The 19213-nt window shown below is 47.3% G+C and overlaps 2 protein-coding genes across 3 annotated transcripts; both read left to right on the forward strand.

Moving 5' to 3' along the window:
- The first annotated feature begins 1843 nt into the window (after positions 1–1843).
- Positions 1844–8556, forward strand: LOC101755728 (uncharacterized WD repeat-containing protein C2A9.03). 2 transcript variants are annotated; one of them, XM_004973346.4, is made up of 10 exons: positions 1844–2002; positions 2214–2411; positions 2535–2702; positions 5294–5380; positions 6815–6949; positions 7051–7155; positions 7253–7344; positions 7427–7532; positions 7609–7695; positions 7782–8556. In XM_004973346.4, exons 2-10 carry the CDS (start codon positions 2271–2273, stop codon positions 8193–8195), a joined length of 1335 nt encoding a protein of 444 aa, XP_004973403.1. In that variant the 5' UTR covers positions 1844–2002; positions 2214–2270; the 3' UTR covers positions 8196–8556. The 2 variants fall into 2 exon arrangements, with proteins under 2 accessions (XP_004973403.1, XP_004973404.1); XM_004973347.4 differs by having other exon boundaries at positions 2217–2411.
- Positions 8557–15371: 6815 nt separating this feature from the next.
- LOC101756399 (ethylene-responsive transcription factor RAP2-13) lies at positions 15372–17089 on the forward strand. The gene has a single exon (XM_004973348.3). It carries the CDS (start codon positions 15886–15888, stop codon positions 16750–16752), a length of 867 nt encoding a protein of 288 aa, XP_004973405.1. The 5' UTR covers positions 15372–15885; the 3' UTR covers positions 16753–17089.
- The last annotated feature ends 2124 nt before the right edge of the window (positions 17090–19213 follow it).

Here is a 19213-nt window from a genome sequence, read left to right on the forward strand (position 1 = left end):
GAGAGAGAGAGAGAGAGAGAGAGAGAGAGAAAGATGCATGTGAAGATGTTAATCTGAGCCTTAGAGTTGCATACTAGTGAAAGTATGTTGCACAAAGATCGCTCGTAGTGTATTTCATTTCGTGGAGAATAGGCATAGCTCACCGCACAAGCTCTGTTGCAAAAACGCAACAGGCTATAGTTTCAAACACACACACACACACACAACAGGCTAGGATCCGACGTGTCATGAAAAAATCCTTGTGATTCGAGAAGCGCGAAACGGGAATCACATGCGTGGCCCCGGCGCTGAGCTGGGCGATGCCGACTGGCGGAGCGACGCTGGGCCCCACGCCGGGAACACGACAGACAGGAACCGACCGACCCCACACCACCACGCACGCAAGGGCTGGACCTGAACTGTGGTCCCACAAGTCAATGACAGGATCGATGAAACGGTAGCGCACACAGGCAGGACGCGAGCGAAAGAAAGAAATGCTGCGACGGCTCGAGAAAGAAGGGCCCGACGGGCCACCGAGCGGCCCGTTAATCACGCGCTGGATGTGGATTTCGCAGTTTCGCACTGGGCCCGTGGGCCGAGGTGTCTACGACCTGCGTGGTGGGCTGCTTTTCCTTTCCACAATTATTCATTTCCTCGACTCCGTCCGCAAAAACCAATGGCCGTGTTCACATCTCTCTCTCAAAAAAAACAAAAACAATGACAGTGTTCACACATGTTCCTATTACATCGAATAAAATAAACCGAGATTTCAGATGCTTAAGAGTTAAGAGTCTTCATTCTTTATGGCGATGTAGGCTGAAGAGAGACGTATAAAAAAAATATAAATATGAAATATGGTAAATATAGTAAATGTGTACCGCCTCTGGAACAAGAATTGTCGGTTGCCGCACGCCTTGACGAGCAGCTCTCGAAGGAAAAAAAAAATAGCGAAACAAACCGCCATTCTTATCCGCCACGTCACCAGACCGGTCGACGGGTCGCCTTCCCGCGTGGCCGAGCCGGCCCACGCTCACGGTTCAGGCCTGGTTTGGTTCCCGACTTATTTTTAAGCACGCGTCACATCGAATGTTTAGATACTAATTAGAAGTATTAAACGTAGACTATTTACAAAACCGATTACATAAGTGGAGGCTAAACGGCGAGACGAATCCATTTTGCCTTATTAGTCCAGGACTCGACAATGTGCCGCTACAGTAAACATTTGCTAATGATGGATTAATTAGGCTTAATAGATTCGTCTCGCCGTTTAGCCTCCACTTATGTAATGAGTTTTATAAATAGTCTACGTTTAATGCTCCTAATTAGTATCTAAACATTCGATGTGACACGTGCTAAAAATAAGCAAGGGAACCAAACACCACCTCAGTTTAGGAACGAGATCCTCTGAAGTAGTGGAAAACTACTGCAGAGGCAGGCAGAAGCGATGGGGAGCCATCCGATCCGGAATGGATGGCTCGGAATGATCGCTACACAAATTCGAGCAGTGAAATTCTGATAACAGTAAAGCAGCGAACAGCACCTCGATGTACTGTTGCTACAGTACATCTACGTCGGATCCTGTGGCTCCAGATACATTTTACTGTTCCCCTCTGCGGTGAATCGACGAGCTACAGCAGAGGAACCGGTTCGGTTCACGGTTCACCCCGTACGGCACCGGCACCACACCGCCACGCGCAACCAACCGCCACGCGAGGCGCCGCCCAGCCACTGGTGCGCGGGGCCCGCCCGGTCGGCGGTGCGTTCCCATCCACCCGCGCATCCAAGACCCGTCACGCGCTCCACGCCCAGGTGTTGATTGGTTCGCCTCCCCCCACCCCCGCCTCCGCATCGCCTCGCCTCACCCTCACCTGCCGCCGCCTTCATTCCCCCGTGCTGCGCTTTCGCCAGCGCGCGCGCCCCGCCCCCACCAGAAAAAGGAACACAAGAAAAAAACAATTCCCCAATACCCCCCGGACGGAGCATCCACCCGCCCCAATCCGCCGCTGGATCCCGCTCGATCGAGGTGAGTTCTCCGCAACCCAGACCAGATTCGCCCGGCCTCCGCCCTCCCCCCTCCCCCCGCTCCCGGATTGGGGGTGCGGATTCCGTGCGCTCTTTCCTTCCTCTCTCAGGGGAATTTTTTTTTTGGGGGAAGGCGGTTGCTGGTTAGGGCAGAGGCCGAGAATCCGTGCGGCCTCGCGCTGACGTATCGGGTGCGATTCCGTCGTGTGCAGCAGGCAGGGTGATCTGATCCGGACCGGATTGGTCGTCGGAGTGCCGAGGCGTGGGGGATGGACGAGTTCGAGCTGGAGGACAACCTCGAGTTCATCCTCCAGAGCATCCAGGAGCTCATGGAGGACCAGGGGGAGAACAACGCCTTCGGCGACGCCAACCAGAACGAGCTCTTCGCCAGCCTCGTCAACTACGACCACGTAAGTGCCGCTCTCGATTGCTTACGTGCGCTTGCGCGTGCGCTTCGGATTTTCGGGGGGATCGCGGCTTCGTCGTCCTGGTTGGGGGAAATTTTGATTTTGTTTTTATTTATTTTGGGCCAGGAGAACATGCTGCCGGATGTGTCCGCGGCGGACGTCGCTGCCGGGAAGGACATGCAGGGGATCCCCTGGGAGAAGATGCTCTTCGGGAGGGATCAGTACCGGGAGATGAAGATGAAGAACTACAGGAATTACCAGAACCTAAGCTATGCCAGGGAGGATGCTTTGCAGGTACTGCTTCGTCCTTCCCAGATCAATGCCTGACTAAAATTATAGTGGATTTTGATATTATGAATTATAGAATCTTTAATTCACTGGTATGTAATGTGCTGTGTCCACACGACCGTGAGGCAGTAGTACCAAACATAACACACATGAACATCATTTAGAGACGTGTTTATACAGTGTGCTATTGTTTTGATTCAGTGTTTGGTTTTACATTGCAAACATTGAAAGTTGTAGGGCCATCAAGGTTCTCCTGTATCACACTTGTATTGTCTTTTCATGCAAGCCACAAGCCAAGTTATGAATCAAACACATGGTGCGCAGAAAATTGTTTATCAACATCTAACCTAAACAAAATAATTGCATTTAATTGTTAGCGGTATATTTTTCGTTGACGTATTCTCTTCCCAACATGACATTTAACACCACATTGTGGCACACAGAGAAGTGTCAAAGTAATGCTCATTTCCTTATGTGAATGAGATAGATATGACATTGAGGACCTTTTCAGAAGGGCCCTGGATTCTTCAGTTTCCATTTCTAATCCGTTTTCTCCCTACAAATGTTCTTCTGATGAAATAGAATCACTTGCTGCACTCATTTGACTGGTTTATTGCATTTGAATTTCTGAAGGAGTGTATGAGATAGGGGACTTTCAGTGCGCTAAGATAGACAGCATTTGAGTAGTTTCCACAGGAATCAGCTGCAATTGAATTCCAGTTGTGGCTTTTTTACATATATTTGATCTTATGTGGCCCTCCAGCTTGTGTTGTAGGTTTGAGTTACTTTATTATTTTTTTAAAAAAATATATATACTTGATGAATCGCTGAATAATAATTTTCTGAAGTTGCCAAGTCGGACACATGCACCTGTGTCAGATTCTGACTCCTGCACCTGTGTCCCAGAAACACTGGTGATGGGAGGTACTTCCATAATGCTACAGCATGCAAACTGAGAGTTCAAAACTGTGGTCTAGTTTGTTAAGAAAATTGACAAGATGTTAAATGCTAATCATGTAATAGCAGGCAAATAATTGGCTAAAAAAGGCTTGAAGATGGCAATCACCAAAATTAGGAAGGATATGAATGAAAGCTTAATGTGATCAATAGCACGCACTTCCTCCTTGCTGAAACATGGACACGCATTTATAGTTGAGTACGAAAGACTGTAGAAAGATCACCAAATCAGGAGACATAATCTCAGATAGCATATCCGCGGTTATGCGTTGCTTGTTGTGGATGTTTGGGAAATAAGAATATCTGTCCATGCTATATAGGATGTGCTTTGTTATTTCTTTGAACTGTGCATTATGTTGTTTTGGGTTGGCAAAAATTTCATGAACACATGCTAACCACCACTACTTATCACTAACTTATGTTATGCTGCTGATCTCATGTCTCAATAATATGAAAACATTCACTGCTAGTTCATGGAGCTGTTTGTTATGCTTCGCTATGCCCGAATGTTCTCTTGCAGTTCTAGGATTTTATTTTTGGTGGGCAGCAGAAAGCATGGATGAACTTTTTAGGTATGGGTTTGGTTGGGTGCATGTGCTCATGGAGCTCATTGATGGGGATGGGTATTAGCTTTTCATATATGATGGTGCAAGGTGGTGGTTTGGCGGGGCATATGTCATGATCCAAAATCAATGGGTTGAGATGGTGCGAACCTGTTTAGCTGACCTAATCTAAGCTGTATACACTGTAGTCCAAAAAAAATGCAAATCAGATGAGAGACTATGGGTTACACTGCATTCCAAGGCATTATCCGGTTGGCTTAGTAATTGCCAACCTCGAGTCTATTAGCCACTTTTACTAATTAGTAGGCAGTCAGTGACTTGATGCGCAAAACAGAGAAGGAGTCCTAATCCCCTTTCTGACATTCATGCACAATTTCAAGAAGAGGAAAGGAGTAAGAACTCACTGCAGCACCATTCACCATCTATTTTAAGTCATAAAAATGGGTTAAACATTTTAGTTGAATCTGCTATTTTGAGATGTCAAGGACAATAGTCACAATTTTCTTGTTGTGAATTTTGGGCTATGGAGAAACCTACTTAAAGAAGGAATCTAGCATAGGAATTTCTCATGATTACGTGAGAGGTGCCCAGGCCATTGTTACTAATAAGAATGTGTTACAAGCTGATTTGTTTTTGAAATTTCTTGCTCTCTTGTTTCTCTGCTTTCCTTCTCATCACTAGATACACGGTGCCCAATCTTGGTGTTGAAGTTTGCATTTTGAACCTGACCTGTATGATTTGATGTCAGAGGTCCCATCTTTTCTGTTATGTAACTAGCACTTCTGGTTTTTGCATAGTGTTCAGTAATAGTAGATAAAAATTGGTTTGGTGGTAGAGACAGCTTACCCTGGGTCACCGGTTGGAAACAAGTACAGACTCCAGGTTATTAACTTACTGGTTTACCATGATTTTGTGGTTAACAGCAAGTAATCGCATGGAGACGGAATTAATATTCTAGGTCTCATATGTTCACCCCCCAAATAATTTACGCTGAATTTCAATGGTGCAACTCTATCCAGTCTTTATGATTGTAACTTGTCCAGCTGCTCACAATTTGTTTTCGTTTATGATTTCCAGGAGTGCAAACAAGTGGAGAAGGATAGCCCTTACTATGATTTCCACTACAACACAAGGCGTGCTCGGCCATCAATTGTACATTTTCAGGTTTGGTTTTCCTCTGCTCGGCATTACAGTAGAACATTTGAGCAAAGTTATCATCAAGAATGTTGTTTAAGCATCTCTTTGGTTTGAGGAATGATTTTTCATCAGAAGCTTGGTCCATCATGAGGTTATCCTACCTAAGTGTCCTCAGGAGGTTCATATTTCTGGCTTGACCTCAGATCATCATTTTTGTCTTGGGTGCTTCCTAAAGTGGAGAAGTTGGTGGATTGATTATAGAGCCAATCCATTCCTCAAATATAAAAGCAACATAGCAGTACTCAATTATTATAAGGTCATACACAGATTGAACATTTAGGTATCCAAGCAAGTAAATGGTTGTCCTTTTTCTTCTCCACGTACGGACCAAGGTAGAGTCTTGAAGGGAAAAAAGTTCGTGCGAGATTGCACTTTGCAGATCTGATGTTACAAAATGTGCGGGCCTGATACCACAAGCTGTCACATTAAAATTATTCAGCATGTGTAGCAGTACTATTATTGGTTACAATTAGTGAGAAACAAACACTCTAGCACCAAGAAGGATTTTATATGGTACTTAACTGTGATTTCAGAATGACATACATAGAAGTGAAGACAACTGTGGTATTGTTTCAATCTCATGGATAAGTATTTAGCTTTCATGAAACTAGATTTAACGGTAGCCAACCTCAACTTAACTAATATGAGATAACTTGCAATAGTTTTTCCATAGACACAATATTTTTGTTGTGACCAAATTGATGAAAGTAATTTTCATTTATGGAAAGAGAATTACTTTGTTGAACTTGTTCTGTTGGAGACTTTTACTTGGTTTTGATAAAACCTAAAATTTTAGTCCACAGAAAGTTGCTTTCTGATTATCCTCGTCTTTGATTAGGAGCATACAGGCAAGGTTTTCTTAGATCTGTCTTGAAACTAGTTTTATGAAATCTGTTTGACCTGAGAAGCTTCCATGTTGATGGGATATTAACAAAGGAGTTCATGTTCTAACCTATTACCAAGAACTTCTATGCACCTGTCCTTTGCGCATTAATAAACTGTTACCAGCATACTATAACCAAGAAACTGCCTCCTTGTATGCGAGGATAAAGCATCTTCTGTGAATAACATGTTCACTTGTTATGAGATTTTTCATCTTCTGTATGGTCTTTAGTAATTCTTATCTAATCCATGTTACTACACTTGCACATAAAACGGTATGCTCTACCTTTTGCCAAACTGTTCCCGGGTGAGGAGATTTTTGCTTTCTGTATGGGAATTGCTAATTCTCCTAGTCAATCAACGTTTCTGCTGGACACACAATAAATGCTGTAGCATTTGCCTAAGGGAAGAAATGTGTGTTATTCAAATTAGTGAGTTACTGTTTGTTATGTGCACAGAAAGTTCAAAGGTTAAATCCCCATATTACCTGCTGTCAATGATGTTTTGATTGATTTGCAGCTGCGCAACCTGGTATGGGCAACAACCAAGCATGATGTTTATACAATGCATGACCAATCAGTAACACACTGGTCCTCACTGGACCACACAAGCACTGAGCTAATCAATGCCGATGATTGCATTGTTCCAAAACAGGTATAACTTTGGACATGTTCTGCCTACAATATTTCTGTGTAGGTTCACATCCTTTTTTTTTTAGGTTTGGTCTAAGATACTTCTTTTTTGTTGCTGCACAGAGAGGGCATGGTTCACAGTCAGTTGCAATGGTTCAGGTCACAACAATGGCCGTGGATAGTAATTTATTGGTAGTTGGTGGCTTTCAGGGGGAGATTATATGCAAGGTACTTCTGCACAAATATTCTTCTACTTTGCAGTCTTGGTACTTTGCTCTAGTAACTAATGGCATGACATATGACATTCTTTTGGGTTTTTAATTAGCGCCTGGATGATGATGGAGTTGTTTTCAGCACGAGGGTTACGGATGATGAAAATGCGATCACCAACTCTTTAGAGATATATCAGGATCCCTGGTAAGATTTGATGCACTCTGAGTCGATATTTGGTTCTTGTAGACTTGAGCTAACAGTTTGTTTGCAAAAATGTATATTTCAGCGGATCTAGAAGGTTGGTGGCTGCTAACAACGACTGCTCCATCAGGATTTTCGACACGGAGTACTTTGACCTCCTCAAGCACTATGTCTTCCCTTGGTCTGTGAATGTAAGTAGGCCCTTTCTTGTTTATGCCCTGTAGTTTTATCCTCTTTGTATATCTGTTAAATTTTCTTCTCAAACAGAGTGTTTCTGTGAGCCCAAATGGTAATCTCTTTGCTGTCCTGGGAGATCATGAGGATGGCTTGGTAGTGGATCCCAAGTGTGGCAAGGTAAGTTTCACATGTTTCTGTTGCCTACTAAATCTGCAGGTTATCAGTATCTGGTTGATCCTAACATTCAAGCTACTTTCCTTTAGGCAATTGGTTCTCTAAGGGGCCACTTGGATTACTCATTTGCATCTGCCTGGCATCCTGACGGCAACATCGTGGCCACCGGGAGTCAAGACACTACATGCAGGCTGTGGGACATAAGAAACCTATCGCAGTCGGTAGCTGTGCTCGGCGGAAGGATGGGTTCGATACGTTGCGTCAAGTTCTCTTCAGATGGGAGGTTCCTGGCGACTGCTGAGCCTGTGGATTTTGTCCACATATACGACTCTTATGCGGACTATGGCAAATCTCACGAGATTGACCTTTTTGGCGAGATTGGAGGTTTGTCGTTCAGCCCAGACACTGAGGCCTTCTATGTTGGCCTTGCGGACCAGACGTACGGTGGCCTGATCGAGTTCAGCAAGAGGCACCAACATCATTACTTGAACTCCTTGTGGTGATATCAACCACTTGTTTGGTTTCGCAGCTGGTGGATGCCACGTGCTGCAGGAAGTGCCTGATTGAATGTTCTGTAGGAGGAAGATCTCATGGAAGCTATTGCTGCCTTTAGTTTTTAGCTGCAGCACCAGGAGGGCTTCTTATCTGGAAGTGTATAAAATTCTGGGGGGTTTTGTTTCCTTGTTGCTAGTAATCTGGGTTTGCCTTTTGCCCTCTGGGAACTGATGGCCGTAGCATAATGTATAGCCGTTCTGTGTTGTTACACCGAATCAATGTACATAGTTCTTCTGTCTGGAATTCATCTTCCCATTCACCCGTCGGAATTTAACATGGCGGAATGTGCGACATGCAGTTTGAAGTCTATTTTCCCCTTCCCACCTAGTTAGCTCTGCAAGACTGCGAGTGTTTCGTTGGTGTGCTGCGGTAACAATTGGCGCTCGGTGCTGCTCATGATGTTCCTCGCAGGTATTCCGTTGCGTCATGATGTATTAATCGAGAAGAGGAAATGATAAATGGACGAAGGAATTCTACAAGGCAAGGGAGGTGAACTTCTTTTTTAATTTTAATTGCTATTTCAATTGCTATAGATCATATTCTGGTGTCTGCTTCTCCATCTCAAATCTGAATTACCTCTCGCTTTCTTTTCACATCTGTAAACGTTTGATGCAGATATACCTTTTCTCCCTCTTGGGCATAAATGTAAAATATGCAAATTAAGCCGGCGGCAGCATTTCCTGGAGGAAACGGCACCGCCGTTGTTGTTGGCTGTCCTCCATCGCTAAACAATCCCCGTAACACGAGGAATCTCGGCGGGCATAGGGCATCTGCGCCTCTGTGGGCGCATGTGCATGAACCCGGCTGCTTCTTAACCAACGGAAGTGTTTCTGACGAGCGACAAACCCGACGCTAAATAAAAAGGTTATTTAGCGTCGTAGCAGAAGGGCCAGAGCAGAGCAGGTATCACAGACAACAGAGAATCCGAGACCTCGAACCCCATAAAATTTTCTTCCTTTCGAAAAATAACATAAAATTCGCATCCTCTCACCTCCCATTGAATCATCTATCCATTTTTCTTTTGATGAGAAGCAGCGGTTGGTTTGGTTGGTTCATGCACCTGCCTAGAGATGCGCGAATCTTGGCAGTAGACTAACTGAACGGAGGGTACTCCGTTGCGCTCGATAGCAGAGCAGAGGAGACATGCGTGGGGGATGGGCATCTCCCTCGCTCGCGCGGGCGCCGGGGTAGCTGCAGAGCCAAGGCGGCGGCAGTTGCTCGCGTCACATGGCCGCGGCCGTGGAGTCGAGTCCTCACCAAGATTCCCAACGCCCAACCAATTGTCCAGGACGAAGGCCCAGCAGAATAGCAGATTACCTCTAGCTGCTGGCCGGTGTTTGATCGGAATACTTGTCCGGTATCGCAGCCGAAGGTGCACGCGAAGCCGCCATTTTAGGGCCTCATATGCAAGGCCAAATGGAGCAGCAACTCAAGTTGCATGGCCCGATCCATTTCTTCAGCTCAAAGGGGCATATCCGGTGTGAAAACCAGATAAGCGTCACAGGAAACTTAGGGGGCGTTTGTTCCCTTTGGAACCTTTGCCTGTCACTATTTAGCCTTGCTAAGCAAGGATATGTGGGGGTTATGCGTTTGGAAAGATAGCTAGCTTGTCTCGGGGTCTGTGCTGGTAAGATTTTACATTGCCGATGTGGGAGAGGCAAGAATTGGCTCGCTGGCAAGGCAAGACCAGGCAAAGCAGCAAAGCAACTGAACCCTCCCTTAAAAGCTTCATCAAAAGGAAGCCCACACAAATCTTGAAAAACTCACCGGAAAGTACGAAACGGAACCCAAATGTAAAAAGTTTTCTTTCAATAGATGACATTTGAAAACGTGTATGAGCCGAGCATTTCCTTTCGTGCGATACGAGAAAATGGAGGTGGGGGCTAGAACGCGGTCTTCTATTCATTGTACATGGAGATCCATGCCTGATCCATGCTGTGGTCCTAGCTCCCACTACCATCATCACTCCATCAGTAGTAGCTTTCCGGCAACGCTCCACCCGCGAAGGCTCCGCATGAGGGCCAGGGAAGGGAACATGGGGCCATGGGGGAAGAGTTCACAGGTGCTAGTACGGGGGTGTTTGGATACAAGGTGCTAAACTTTAGGAGGGATCACATCGGATGTTCGGACGCTAATTAGAAGGACTAAATATGAGCTAATTATAAAACTAACTGCAGAACCCCTATACTAATTCGCGAGACGAATCTATTAAGCCTAATTAATCCATCATTAGCAAATGGTTACTGTAGCATCACATTGTCAAATCATGGACTAATTAGGCTTAATAGATTCGTCTCGCAAATTAGACTCCATCTGTATAATTAGTTTTGTAATTAGATTATATTTAATACTTCTAATCAGTATCTAAACATTCGATGTGACATGTCATAAACTTTATGACCTCGCGTCCAAACAGGCCCACATTGTTTTCCCATGCAAATATGCAATGCAATGCAAGCGAATAATGACATATTTAATGGAGGATATTGTTTTCTTTTCCTGGATCACAAAAGGAAGATATGGTATTCTGGAACAAGAACAGGATGCCGATCGAGCTTGAATATATATTTTCTTTTTTTTAGGGGGCATCGTCGTCGTCGTGTGAACGAAGGATCATATGATTGAGGTGCCTTTTTGCAAGGCATGCTACTTTATTTTGCTAAAGATTTACCCATCACCGAACCATGCTTCATTTTTGTTTCCTCTCTTTACTTAGATTCGTTTCAGATAAAGAATGCGTCAAATATTTTTTTGAAAAGGATTTTTTTACTGCCAAATGTAAGCCATTTTTTTTTTCGAAAAGGAAACAGAGGGCTGTTGCATCTACTGGTAGATTTTTAGTTGTTCAGGCACCCACCCCCACCCACTCCTTAACTTACAGATATGCACCTCGAAACAATGAGTTGGATTGGCACAGGCCTAATATACAAATCTCTTGATAGATTCTGATTTAAGCTATGAGTTGTACGCGCGTTTGATAACCATGTTGGGGAAGATTTGACTTTGTTACGACCAAAATTGACATGATCTTGATAGACCGGTCACCAAACCGTCAGACCGGTCTGATCAAAGTATTCCAAATGTAAATTAGACTTCACCATTGTGTAGATCTCGTCGAGTAGATCAAAATGCATATTTAGAATGTCCGATTTGAAGTTCGGATGAGAGAGTTACGACATCGGGAAGATCTGCATCCAGGAAAACCGGTCAGACTGGTTTGCCAGGGCGGTCAAACCGGTTTGATCTGTGTAGTCCGAGTTAGGAGTTGTATTTTGACACGGGATTTGTTAGGGTTTCGACTCCTAATGGGGCAAGACTTCCCCTCCCTATAAATATATTTATAAAGGGCCACAACCGATTGAGAGTATCCGATCGATCAAAAACATTATCAATTTACTATTTTGCCTTTTTACCTTTTATCTTTACCCTACTTTTCCAACCCCCATGTGATGTTCTTCTCGTCTCCGTAGCATGAGGAGGTGCCCTAGCTGGCTTGCCGAGCTTAGGGCAAACCCAAGGTGCGCCTGCCTCGACGGGATCCCTCCCGGGTAGGCGTTCATTGGATGCTCGCCGGACTCCCCAGCAAGACCGGTCTGACCAGCCTGCCATACTGGTCCGACCGTCCCACGCAGAGGAGTTGCAAGGAGCCCCTCTGCGCATCGCATATTTGAGTTTGTTCGTGTGTTTGCCCGATTTTAGCACCAACATATTTTGGTGACTCCGCTGGGGAAGAGAATCTGGCTATCATGTCCGATCCGTCAAACTCTAGCAATATGATGGCACTTGAAGGATTACCTGAAGACCTACGCAAGGGCATCGACAAAAAATTACATTCTCACTGTTGTCGGGTAGCGGAACAAGGCGTCATCACGATGAAGATATCTACCATCAACGAGTTGAGGATGTTCGATCTACCAAAGCATAGTAAGTCCACAGCTAGTTTTATAAGTGCTTTGTTTAGATTTGGGGATGACTTAATTAATAAAAGGAATAGTTTAGATTAAATTTGTGTTATTGAAAAGTCGGCTATTGAAAATCCGGCTAATGATCCTTGCAAAAATTAGCTAAATTGTGATGTTGTTGGTCAAGAAACAAGTCAGCCATCTCAAGCCGAAGTTGTTGATCCAAAATTTCCTAGCAAGAGCACAGAGACTATATCTAGTGCTTCAACGCTCGGGGGGCAACAAAACAAAGGCAAATGTGCCAGTTGTGCCGCAACCGGTCTAACTGTTTCTTCTTGGATTTCGCAAAATAAATCAAAATTAAAGATGGTTAAACCTAAGAAACTTTAGGTTGGTGTTTGGAAAACCGTTAAATCCAAAGGCCTTCATAAGCATGAAAAGGAAAAGCTGAAGCCAAAGAAGCTTCCGGCTAAGTCCCAAAGATAAAAGGATGTTAATGATGCTAGTCGGCTTAAAAATTCCAAACATTCAAAATCTATTCCAAAACAGAAGTTCCATGATCAAAATCGGCAATGGAATACTTATCCTACACTAATGTCATTTCCTTCACATGGATCACCTACGCCTTTACCATGGGAGTTTTATATGCCTTATCTTTATTCATCATGGTACTATAATTCATTTATGCCATCTATTCCTAGATATTTGTGTCCATATTTTATAATGACTATTTTAATCAAAAGAATCGGTCTATACCAAAAAATAAGCGTAAGGTGATCAAGCAAGTCTATCATATCAACAAGGATGGTAGATTAAATCAAAATTCAGATTTGACACTAGACATAGAAAAGCTGAACATTGAAGAATCATCGGCTAGTTCTGTTGTCAAATTGTCCCTAATGTTGAACATGCTTCAAACAAAATAGCTGAGCAACAACTAGGTTTGGTTGGGGGGTAATATGACATCAAAGTGACTAGTTCTAAAGGAACCGGTCTTACCAGAAATTCTGGTAGAGCTGCAAATGTCACACCAAAGAGCAAGGTGATGAAGAAGAAGCCAAGCTTTGCTAAATTGTTGCATAAATATAAGAAAATAGATGAGCAAAAGCAAATCAATCGATTAGAGGACAATCAAAGGAAGAGTTCTTCATCACCAAGAGCAAAGAAGCATCAGCGGTCATCTCATTGGGCTTCATCATTTATTCCGTCAATGCATATGCTATGGAATGTGTATTCAGGTATATCTAGTTATAATCCATGATTTTGGTATAATCCTTAGTGAGCCATAATTGGCCGCCATGGCCACATCAAAATTTCAGGTATTAGATATGCTGAGATGCTCAGAAGTCGAAATAGTAGGTTCATACATATTGTACTCGCTAGGATTTGTTTCGGCTACATTAGCATCCATAAAGAGTTTAGAGACCGTCATATGGGCGATGTATTGTCTATCATCGTCTTTAGACAATATTGATTATTGAGAATATTTTTTAGCATGTATCCTTTGCCAAAAAACAGGGGGGCATATGTTGACGACCAAAATTGATAGGATCTGAATAGATCAGTCACCAAACTGATCAGATCGGTCTGACCAAAGTGTTCCAAATGTAAATTGGACTTCACTATTGTGTAGCTCTCGTCGAGTAGATCAAAATGCACATTTAGAACGTCTGATTTGGAGTTCGAATGAGAAAGTTATGACATCGGGAAGACCTGCACCCAAGAAAACTGGTCAGACCGGTTTGCCAGTGTGGTCAGACCGGTTTGGTCTGTGTAGTCCGAGTTAGGAGTTGTATTTTAACATGGAATTTGTTAGGGTTTCGACTCCTAATGGGGCAAGACCTCCCCTCCCTATAAATATAAAGGGCCACGGCCGATTGAGAGTATCCAATCGATCAAAAACATTATCGATCTACTATTTTGCCTTTTCACCTTTTATCTTTACCTTACCTTTGCAACCCCCATGTGCTGTTCTTCTCTTGTCTCCATGCCATGAGGAGACGCCCTAGCTGGCCTGCCGAGCCTAGGGCAAACTCAAGGTGCGCCTGCCCCGACAGGGTTCCTCCCGGTGGGCGTTCGTTTGATTCTCGTCGGACTCCCCGACGAGACCGGTCTGACCAGCTTGCCATACCGGTCTGACTGGCCCGCGCAGAGGAGCTGCAAGGAGCTCCTCCGCGTATGCCGCATGTTCGATTACTTCGTGTGTTGGTCCGATTTTATCGCCAAAAGACTCGCAGCAAGCTACTTTTCGTTTTATTTTGACAAGAAAACCATCGCAAGCACTAGTATTTCAGCATTTCTTATAGGCAAACATAATTTTCTATACGCTTTATCTCACTCGTGGTACATTAAGTGGTCTTAAGGAAGTTGGCTCTGCACCTGCAAGCACATAAATAAAGAATTTTGACAAAGAATTAGCTAATAAACATGCTGTGCAAGTTTACTGCACAAATGTTATATCGCAATGTTCGGGTTTAGCAGTCTTTTCCTCCTGTAATATTGATTTCGTAACAATCGATACCATGTACTCTACTAGAGTTGAAAATCACCGTACAAACGCTGGTCGGGGAAAACGCACCCTCGTGAGGAAGGGAAAGATACAACACTCAATTGGCTGTATTCTGCAGAAAGTGTTAAAATCTTCCTGAGGCTGAAAGTTAGCCAAAAGCACCGAGAAGGCTTTACGACCGGGTCACAAAAGCTGCAACGACAAACAAATCACCGATCCATCCATGAAAAAGAAACCAAAAAGGAAAAGAAAAATCTGAATCAAAATCGAAATCGAAACACCGGCGCACGCCACCTTCAGCTGGTCACCGCACACTTGCGTGCCCGCCCGCCAACACACGCGCCCCGCGCCGCAAGCGCCCAGTCTCATCTCATCCACCGCGGCAGGCAGCAGCCCGTCGTCGCGCAGCGAACAGCTGCGGCGGCCAACAGATCAGCGCCACGTACCCTCCGACCGGCACGTTGCGGTCGCGCACCCGACACGTGCCGGGAGGATCCAACACGTGGCGCCACGGCAGTGGCTCCGCGAGCTGTCACTCGCGCGCGCACAGACCCGTCGCCGTGTGGGTCCGGGGCCCGCATGGCAGCGGCCGGGGCGAAGCTTCGCGGGTGGAGCTGCCCGGGCGAAGAAGCGCGATTAGGAGAGTGGTTAGTGAGCTGGTTGATAGGGTTAAGAAAGGCTCGTCGTTTGGCTATAAAAGAGCAGCCGTGGTGTCCCTCCGAGCTCCTCAACCCATACACCAAGCCCTCTTCACTTCCTCCACCACCACCAATCCACCGAGCCCAATCCAAAGCCATAATCGCCCACAAACACGCACACCATCTCCGGTGAGGTCTGAGCGAGGTAGGTCTAACTCTGAGCGACTTCTTGCGTCCTCCAGGTAAACCCTCTCTCCATCCCATCGATCTTCACCGATCTGTTCTTGTTCTTGGTCTCCCTCCATAGCAGAGAGCTCCAGAGCCTTTTAGTTTCTGGTCTCTGATTTTTTTCTTTTTCACCCCTTGTTGTGGAATACTCCAGTAGTAGGTAGGTAGTTAGCCAAGAGAGGCTCTTTTTCCACACCTCCTTGTGCTTCTGTGTCCATTCAACAGTAGATCTGTGTGGGACAGCCATACCTGTCCTGCCTGTTCTTTGATTTTAGCTAAGAACAAGGCTATTATTCTTTCTTTTATTCCCCCAAAGACAAAGAAAAATCCCCCATAAAAAATCCAAGTAGATTGTTCTTCGATGGCCGCTGCTATAAATCTTCCTGGGCCCGCCGGCGAGGATCTGATGCGAGCAATGGAGTCCTTCATGCAAGAAGACGCTCCATCCCCTCCTCTGGCCATGCAGCCGGCGCCCGCCACCTTCCCTCCGCCGCCGCCGTTCCCCGCCGGGGCCCACGGGCTCAGCTACCCTCCGGCGACCCACCTGACCCCGGCCCAGATGCAGTTCATCCAGGCCCAGCTCCACCTTCAGCGGAACCCGGGTCTCGGCCCGCGGGCGCAGCCCATGAAGCCGGCGGTCCCCGTGCCCCCCGCGCCGGCGCCGGCGCAGCAGCAGCGGCCGCAGAAGCTGTACCGCGGCGTGCGGCAGCGCCACTGGGGCAAGTGGGTCGCCGAGATCCGCCTCCCCCGCAACCGCACCCGCCTGTGGCTGGGCACCTTCGACACCGCCGAGGAGGCCGCGCTGGCCTACGACCAGGCGGCGTACCGCCTCCGCGGCGACGCGGCGCGGCTCAACTTCCCCGACAACGCCGCCTCCAGGGCGCCGCTGGACTCCGCCGTCGACGCCAAGCTGCAGGCCATCTGCGCCACCATCGCCGCCGCGTCGTCCAAGGGCGGCAGGGCCAAGAGCAAGGCCACGCCCATCAACGCCCCCGTCGTGGACGCGGAGGCGGCGGCGAGCAACAGCAGCTCCGACGAGGGCTCCGGCTCCGGGTCGGACGACGAGATGATGTCGTCTTCCTCCCCGCTGCCGGCACCTCCGGCGGCTCCGCTGGCGGAGATCGGGCAGCTGAACTTCGGCGAGGTGCCGTGGGACGAGGCCGAGAGCTTCGTGCTCCGCAAGTACCCGTCCTACGAGATCGACTGGGACGCGCTGCTCGCCAACTAGCTGTTCATCGACCAATCAATCTGCCAGTGATGTAATTTCAGTAGTAGAGTGTAGCTTTGTCAATTTGTCATCCACCATGGCCGGTGCTGCAGATGAGGTTTTAGGCATTCTGCACGGCGCGGCCCGTGTGTAATTTGTAGCCAAGTAGATTTCCGTTCTTGTTGGTCCCCGGACCTCGCCGGCGTTTTTGTGACCGGCGTCCTGCTCCGGATGTTACTGTAAAATGTTCCGTGGGTGCACAGCATTGGTGTACTGGTCTGTCTGTAAAAAAGTTGGGATCTTTAGGTTGTAATCAACTGCTGTTGTTAATTGTAAGAATCTGTCTCCTCATCATCAACCGACTGAGATTGTTTTCGTCCATTGGATCGAGATACAGATGCAGATGCATGTACTTCATTTTCTCTCTCTTTATCTTCTCTAGTTCTCTTCCCCGTCCCCCTGCCTCGACGCAGAAAGCGAGCCGCCTCCACCGCCTGTCGCCTCCGCTTCCCGCCGTCTCTACCGCCTTCACCGCCGGCCGTTGAGCCGCCCAACAGCTTCCTCTACAGTTAGGCACTTGAGTAAGCTCCCAACCCTAACTCTGAATCCCATCTCCATTCTAGTTATAGTAGAAATTTAGGTGACTGACAGACAAGCAAGATCTCAATCGATTGATGAGAAGTACAACTCTAATTCGATTGATGAGGAGTAAAACTCTAATTGTAATGCTACTTCATCGTGCTGTGAAGAAATTGCGTGCCAATTTTGTCCATCATCACTCTGTGCTGTTGTGTGTGCTCACCGCTCTCTCAAATCTCAATGCATTCTCACGTTCTTGGTACTAACTACCGGAAGTTTACAGTGCTTGTTCAAAGCTTGCCAGTGACGATGCCGGCATATGGCAGAAAGGTTTTTGGATTGAGTGCAAGCTAACAGCTTTGGGTGGCTGTCCAACGATGATAGAAGAAATGCGCGAAAACATCTCTGCTCATCCTTTGTGCCGCCACTGCAGACTGCCGTGCTTGACGCTGCTCGCAAGAGGTGGAGCGCGTGCGTGGTAAGCAGAGGCCATGCCGGTTTCTGTGAGTGTCAGCAGTGTGGGTGGTTTGCGGCTGTTCCGTCCCCGAACGGCCCGGCGGCGGCCGGCGGCCATTCGCGAAGCGTCCTGTGAGATCAGATTAGCAATGGGACGCACGTCGCGTCGCCCCCCGTTGTCCGGTTCTGTGAGCGCACGTCGCAAGGCAAAGCGGCGAGCCACCTCGGTCGATCTCCGCCGCCGGCGGCCGTGGTGGTTTCCAGTGCCTCCCCCCATACCTGGCTGGAAGTCGTGTGGGCTGAGTCGCATGGTGGCATCTAAACTTGGGAGGTACACGGCCCATGGGCCACCTAGGCGAAGCAACGGATCCGCCCATGGGCTTCCAGTATTGTTTTTGTTGGACCCAAGTGAACGTAATGGATCGGCCCATGGAAGTCTTCTCGTGGGTAAGAGAGTGGGTTGTGGGCCTCGATCGAGCTGGTTCAGGCTCGAAAGAAGCGGGTGACGGAAGCATCGCCGCGGGGGACGACGACACGATGATGCTCGGTGGATCTGGGCGGCGTCCGGCGATGTCTTTGATCCGTTCGTGGGATGCTCAGGCCACCATGACCACTGATTCCTCCTGTTCGGTGTTCGTTGTCCGATCCCCTCCGCCGGCTACAGAGAACCGTGGCAAGAAAGAAGATTAAAAATCACACGCACGCCCACCTCCCGTCGTCGCATCCGGCCGGCCAACGTGATTAATGCCCCGGAACTTCATTAGCACTGCCCGAGAACACATGATATATGCAACGCAGCAGCGCATCAGAAAAATGCTCGGGGAACAACCGGCCGGCCTTCTCAACCTGCGCCGACCAACCACCCAACGGAGGAGGAGGGCGCGCGGGGCGTCTCCGCCGGGGTCAGGATCGTCTCGCAATTGGCATCATCGATCGCGCCCGGCGGGCGGTGTGGGGTTGCCAAGAAACGGACTTGTATGACGGCCCATTGGAATTTGCCTCCGCCCGTGAGTCATCTCCTCGGCCTTCAATTTCTTTCATGCGGAGTAGTTATGGGCCTCCATCGTGGGGCATTGTCGTTTTCGTATGACGATTGTACTAGCTTGCATCTAAATGGAGCAGGGGCCAACCAGTAAATGGATTTATTCTTCTAAAGTTCTAAAGTTTGGCTAGCTGCGGAAATCCTGTCCATCTTCCTTAAGGAAGAAACTTAATCACCAGTGTTCAAGATTTGTGCGCGCGATAACAGTCGTTGGATCGGCTTCTTCCTCCCGTTGGTTTAGGGCTGGGTCTTTGGGGTTCGCTAGCTTAGAAAGGGGCTGGGGGTGGTCGACTGGCCTAGCGGTGGAGGCAGGTGAGATGGTGGCGGGGGACACCGGATGGGCAGGGTCGGCGGTGGGGGCGAAGAGCTCGATTGGGAGCTGACGGAGTTAGGAGAGGCGGTGGT

This window comes from Setaria italica, chromosome VI (genome assembly GCF_000263155.2).
Source record: "Setaria italica strain Yugu1 chromosome VI, Setaria_italica_v2.0, whole genome shotgun sequence".
NCBI classification, from domain to species: Eukaryota; Viridiplantae; Streptophyta; class Magnoliopsida; order Poales; family Poaceae; genus Setaria; species Setaria italica.